Source organism: Carassius gibelio, chromosome B4 (assembly GCF_023724105.1).
Source record: "Carassius gibelio isolate Cgi1373 ecotype wild population from Czech Republic chromosome B4, carGib1.2-hapl.c, whole genome shotgun sequence".
NCBI lineage: Eukaryota > Metazoa > Chordata > Actinopteri > Cypriniformes > Cyprinidae > Carassius > Carassius gibelio.
The window spans coordinates 22,697,087-22,703,537 of record NC_068399.1 but is presented as its reverse complement, the minus strand read 5'-3'; the positions used below and the strand labels follow the sequence as shown (position 1 = coordinate 22,703,537).

Sequence of the window (6,451 nt, the reverse complement as noted above, 5' to 3'; positions counted from 1 at the left end):
CAAAATGTAGGATGTCTCAGTAGATGTTTTTGTAATGGTAACCAAACAGAATAATTTCCTGAATTGTTCTAGAACTTATTCTATATAAAACGGCATTGCGATTTTGGTCAGTATTAAGACACAGGAAAAAAAGTTTACTCCAGTTATGCTATAAAAGTCTTTTTAGGAGTAAGAATTGGACAGCTTTTGAAAAATAAAAATAACGCAATCAAAAATGAGCTCAGTCGAATGAAAAAACTGAAATGAAGGGATCTCTGGTGGAGCTGTTTATGTTTCAACTACTGTCAATTATGCAGTTCCTAAAAATACAGGAGCCTATTTTAAGAAACATACATGCAGTTTAAGATATGGGGAAGCAGCTCCTTTTCCACTAAGGCGTGAATACATATTGCTCACAAAAACCATATTAGGGATTTGGAGGCATTAAAAAAAATCCATAATAAAAATAAACGCATGATCTCGGTATAAAAAGTGTTAACATAATATGTACATTTTACAGTGATGATGACCTTTTTGTCTGATACTGATAAACCTAAACCTTAAAGTATAAACAAAACCATGACATTAAAAGGCAATCAAAATATAGAAAAACAGTAAACGGAGATCAGTCAGTCATCAGGAGAGTACAAGAGTAAAATGGAAAAAGGCATTGTAAAATAATCAAGAGAGTTAAATGCAGTCCTGAAGTATTAGAGCTTTGGCGGTCGGTGCAGCAGCTTGCGACCCATCAGGGGTGAGAGTTCATCTGCAAGTGGTGTCAGGCTCTGCTGCTGGAGGACTGGAGTCTGCCTGCCCCGCTGATGATTTCAGTTTACTCGCATCTGCAGCATGACATATGAAGCAGTTAGGACCAGACTGTATATTGCATTGATATTATATTGCAGTTTACATTAATGTTCAGAAGTTATGAATATTTAAAAATAAATTAATATATTTATGTGACATGAAATTGATCAAAAGTGACAGAAAAGGCATTTATAATGTTACAAAATATTTCTTTTTTAAAGATACTGTTCTTTTGATCTTTCTATTCATCAAATTAACCTGATAAAATGTAAGTCGACATTAATAATAAAGGATTCTTGAGCACTAAATCAGCATATTATAATGATTTCTGAAGGATCATTTTTGGTCAAATACTTGACCAATAAACATCAGGAGCATCAACTATGCTATTATAAAGGTAAGTTGGCTCTTTAATATTTATTTAATTATTGAAATTATGATAATATAATCATCTGGAATCTGAATAAATAAGCTTTCAATTGATGTTTGGTTTGGGGTTGTAAGGACATGAAAATCTGGAAGCTGAGGATACAAAAAAAAAAAAAATCTAGAGAAAATCAACTTTAAAGTTGTCCTAATGAAGTCCTTAGCAATGCACATTACTAACCAAAAATTAGGTTTAGATATTTTTACGGTAGGAAATTTACAAAATATCTTCATGGAACATGATCTTAATATCCTAATGATTTTTGGCATAAAAGAAAAATCGATCATTTTGACCCATACAATGCACTGAAGGCTATTGCTACAAATATACCCGTGCTACTTATGACTGGTTTTGTGCTCCAGGGTCACAAATGAGGATTTGATGAGGATACACATTAATGAGTCGAAGCTTTAGAAGTTTTTGCACACCTTGCAGCCAGCGGATCTGAGTGGCCGGACCGTAGCCCTGCTCGTTCTTGGCAGCGATACGGAAGACGACAGCAGGCCGTGCCGAGCAGTCGATGTGCGCATTGCTCAGCTGGCTTTCACTGACTGTGCATGAGGTCTTGGTGCCACGGTAGATTCGGATGAAGGCCAGCTCGCCAGGACGCTCCCCGCTGTTCCCTCGACTCTTCCTCACAGCCAAGTACATGGAATACTCAGTGATCTTCCCCGACGGAGAGGTGGGAGGCTCCCAGGTGATATGCACTGAATCTTTATCCTGAAATCATAACATAGCATCTAAACGTCTCTGAATGCAAAATGTTTGTCATCACTGAGAAGACTGATTGTACCTTGGTGATTTTTACAGCAGATGGCGCTCCAGGAAATCCAAGCTGGCAGGTTTTAAACTCGCTGACGGGACTGAAGTTGCCCAGGCCACGGCTGTTCAGTCCGGCCACCCGGAATCTGTATGTGACACCTGAGGCCAATTCCTGCTTCTCACGATCCTTAAAACAATGAGGACCCGGCAGCTCCCACTGTCGGGATAGAAAGTGGTGACGTAAAACTGTCAGACACTGTCGCAACTGGAAACCGTTACAATTAGGTGTGGTAGTATCAAACCAGTACCGCACACTAACCTCACTGTCAGATGCGTTTCGAACAAACAGGGTCGAGGCCATGTCACCTTCCTCAGAAGGCAGGAAGTAGTGTGTAACCTCACAATACAGTGTTTTAAACACACCCACATCAAACCACACAGAGTCCTCAGACTGTAAGGGCACAGGGAGAAATGTGTCAAGTGGTTTTAGGAGCTTTATACCTATATAAATACAGGAACACACTGTAACACCCTACCTGTTGGGATGGTATCGGAGAAATGTCTCGTTCTGTGAATGATAATATAATAGTAAGAAAGGAAAACTACAGTAACAGTTGATCTATTTTCAACAGGAAGTGTGGCGCTGAGATGTACTATTCAGCTTGCCAGCCTTATTCATGTTTGATGCCATCACGGAAACACCTTCATGATCTTTGATTATTTATTAAGTATTCACATTATCAGGTATATATATGACTGAACATGCATATTAAAGTACATTTCAGAAGCAGCGTTCACTTTTCTAACATTGTCACCTTTTGGCCGGACGTCTGTCCATTCCTCACCTAGTTCTTTTGGCCTCGAAATGCTTTCCTAAAATAAGAAAACCCTGTGAGATTATTAAAAATATCATATAGGAAACATACTACAATGCAGAAATCTGACCTGGGAAGAAGATTCTTTTTCTCTTCTGACTTTGACATCTTCATTTGGCTGGGAGTCTAGACAGAAAATGTAAATAACAATTATTTAAATTATAAATGATACACACAGGGTTCTTAAGCCTTTTCCAAAATTACATTTGAGCACAAAACAACTTGGAATGAGCTGTAATACCTATTTGTACAGATTTCTTTCTGTCTCCAGTGTCTGATGGTGTGGACTGTGGTTCAGTGGAAGCGGACTGAGATGTGATTGGCTGCAGCTGTAGCAAATAACATTCAGCCGCAGGTAGGGGCCGCCAGGCGACATGTAGCATATTAATTGTAGACTTCACAAGGAACACTGCACCAGGAGTGGAAGGCTTCTCTACACACAACAAATCACATCTTGATGATTTAAATGTTCAGATGTACACTTTGTTGATTTAATGAGTGTATCACTCACCTGTTTCAAGGTACCACAGATCTTTGCAGCACACCTGGTAGTTATTGGACTTTTTGTATCCATCTCGCCCACTCCAGACATACAGACGAGTGCCGACGGTTACTGCGCAGTGTCCAGCTCGTGCCTTCGGCCAGTGTGCATTACCCTCCTCCTGTTTGTCCAACTGTACATCTGAAGTCGATCCCTGCTGGTGTTCTTCTGGTGTCAAGTCATACCATGTCAATGTGTCTACAGTAAGCAAACCATACCAAGAGAAAACACGTAATGATAATAAAGCAATTTTAAAGATTATCTAGCTGCAAGAATCATGTAATACTCATGAGCATACCAAGGTTTAACATGGAAAGAGAGTTGGTGCAGACCCACTTGACTCCATCGGCGGCGAGTGCATCCTCTGCCTCTCCAACGGGAACCCAGCCTCCAAACACATATAACCTACAACAGGAAGATAAAATGAGACCTTGGGAGGTAAATTAATATAAAAGACATTGGAATAACTTGGAACGTCTTGACTTTACTGAAAAGAGATACTGAGAGAGGAAATGGACAATGGAGCTGTTCAGTCATGACGTCAGTATCTAGGCAAACCCAAGAGGCTAATTCACCCCTAATGGATTTCTAATGGGTTTTCAGAGGAGTGGTTTTGTCAACATTACATGAGGAGCATCTGCCATTTCTCAAATGGGAATTTTGAAACCATTGTGACATGTTAAACTGCTAAAATTTTAATTAACAAATTTTGTGGTGTTGATTTCAGAAATAGTGTCCGTTTTACTATAGAATGTCACATTTTTCACAGAACATGATTTGCTTTTAGTAGCGTTTTTGGTTACGACAACAATTTTGTATTATCCACAGAAGAACTGCCATGAAGACATGATTCCTGTTTTCCTCAGGTTACAATTATTTGTGCAGTTCTCAGCCGATTTTCACATCAATTTAAATGATTTATGTACATCTTTAGGTGATTTACTGCATCCAAACAGTAGAAAACAAAATGCTAGATAGATTTTATTATGCATAAACGGTTAAGTTTAAGTTACTTAACATTAAATGGAGTATTTGAACATATTTCTTTACTCCTATGCATACTGTAAGTTAAATTATACATTTTGAATATTTTTATTTAAATATGACATTTGACTGCACTAATTGCATTTAAGCTGATACATATAATATTAAAATTAATTCTTTCTGAGTAAAAAAACACTACATGATGGAAAGTTTAAGATACTGGGCTTTGTTATCTTTCCTATTTTAGGACCCTGAACTGAACTGAAGCTTCCTACAGTAAATCAAAAAAGAAACAGGCAATGGCTTTACTTGTTTCCAATCACATTGGAGGTGTGCAGACTCCTGGGTAGCGGCAGTTGACCACTGATTAGAGGTAATGACCAAGTCATAGTCTCTGAAATGAATGAAAACATAAGCTAATGAACTCATATAAAAATAAATAAGTCATTCTGATAAATATGAACAAGGCCTTACCAATGTCTAGTTGCCACAAATCATTCAGTCTGTGCCCACACATGCCCCCAAATATGTACAGCTTTGGGCCACTTCCCCCCTTGCCACAGTACATCACAGAACTATGGGATTCCCTGGCTGACGGCCCTCCACCTCTGCTTTCAGGGATGTTCCAGCCTTTAACCCCAGACTGGACCTGCAGCTCCAGCTCATAGAAGTCATCTAAATACCTACATAGAGACACAAATATCCATGTGAGTATGTATGTGTTTTTGCATTCGACACCCATAAATGCATGTAAATATGCACACCGTGGTATATTGCCATTTGGGTCTTCACTGTCATTGGCCATTCCACCAAAAAGGTAACACTTATTAGCGTGAAGGGTGAAGCTGTGGCCAATCCGTGGGCATGGAAGTGATGCGTTCCTCGGTGGGCGTGGCTTCAGTTTCTTCCACAACCATCGACTGGCCTAAAAGAAAGAACAGATATGAAATCATGGCCTTGGCCTCCCAAAGCCATGACATGAACTAATAAATCTTTCATTTAGGTATCAACCGCTCACCTGCAGTTCATAGAGGCTGTTGGTATACTGTCCAAATTCAACCATCCCTCCGAACACCAGGATCCGTGTGCCTTCACAAACAAAGCCATGAGCGGCACAACCAGGTGGGATATCGCCTCTCACTGCCGGCAGGAACCACTGCCTAGTCACTGAAATATATGGTTTACAACTTTCATTGATCAAAGATTGTGAACATCAGCATTAAATATGGATTTAAAAAAACAAAATCATGGATTTTCTAATTCTTTTAATGTACATAAACCAGTCAGCTTTAATGAATATGAAAACATGATAACAGAGTTTAGTAGCATTTCTAACTATTTTCATGTATATTATTAACCAATGATTTGTTTACAGTAATCCATCAGTGCATTTATTGCTGGGTACTACATGCAATCTGAAGTCACGTCTCTATATGAGTTTTTATAAATGATGCATCCATTGTAATCCAAATGATGCAGCACTAACGTTACCTGAGTTATAAACATGCAGATTGGTCGCTATTCCCTCGTTTCCACCTCCAAACACAACTACCAGCTCTCGTATAGACACGGCCCGGTGCCCGTGCCTCGCCCTCGGAACGGGTCCAGCGTAAGACCGCACTCTTTTCCATATGGGCCCCTTATTAATCATAATAGGTTATTTCACATAGGTCTGATTTTGCACAATTGCAATCGCGTAAAGGCGGACTCCATGCAAACAATTCTTAGCGCTTTCCCGTGCGTGAAAACGACTCTGTGATTGGCTCAACGCATGTCACGTGACCAAAAGACGACGCACTTTCGACAAATCAGCCTTTTTTTTTTTTTTTTTTTTCAAATACAGAAAATAAGCCCAGGGGACCGTAAAAGCCATTCATTACATTAAAATAATACGATAGATGAATATCACGAGGAAAAAAAACTTAATTTGTAAATGTGTGCTGTAGACAAAGAAGTTACTGTTAAAAAGAAATGCTTTACTTTTAAAATATTCTACTGAAACAGATAAGTGTGGTGAAGTAAATTATAATTATAAATACAAATGATTTTGAATATGAAATATTGTTTTTAAAACAC

At 38.9% G+C, this 6,451-nt stretch overlaps 1 protein-coding gene across 2 annotated transcripts; it reads right to left on the bottom strand.

Annotated features, from left to right (window-relative positions):
* Window positions 1–253: 253 nt before the first annotated feature.
* Window positions 254–6,136, bottom strand: hcfc2 (host cell factor C2). 2 transcript variants are annotated; one of them, XM_052554823.1, is made up of 15 exons: window positions 5,867–6,136; window positions 5,394–5,542; window positions 5,140–5,300; window positions 4,850–5,058; window positions 4,685–4,769; window positions 3,690–3,796; window positions 3,362–3,589; window positions 3,092–3,283; window positions 2,921–2,976; window positions 2,791–2,848; window positions 2,512–2,543; window positions 2,295–2,426; window positions 2,007–2,192; window positions 1,642–1,933; window positions 254–821 (listed from the first exon to the last, which is right to left on the bottom strand). In XM_052554823.1, the coding sequence occupies exons 1-15, from the start codon at window positions 6,024–6,026 to the stop codon at window positions 742–744; spliced, it is 2,127 nt and encodes a 708-aa protein (XP_052410783.1). In that variant the 5' UTR covers window positions 6,027–6,136; the 3' UTR covers window positions 254–741. The 2 variants fall into 2 exon arrangements, with proteins under 2 accessions (XP_052410783.1, XP_052410784.1); XM_052554824.1 differs by having other exon boundaries at window positions 2,821–2,848.
* Window positions 6,137–6,451: the final 315 nt, after the last annotated feature.

Excerpts from the sequence above, each read along its gene's own strand:
- hcfc2 (XM_052554823.1), bottom strand. The coding sequence starts at position 6,026 with ATGATTAATAAGGGGCCCATATGGAAAAGAGTGCGGTCTTACGCTGGA. Across the intron at positions 3,590-3,689 it reads TCTTTCCATGTTAAACCTTG|ACACATTGACATGGTATGAC; the intron begins GTATGCTCATGA and ends TGCTTACTGTAG. Across the intron at positions 2,849-2,920 it reads AAAAAGAATCTTCTTCCCAG|GAAAGCATTTCGAGGCCAAA; the intron begins GTCAGATTTCTG and ends TTCTTATTTTAG.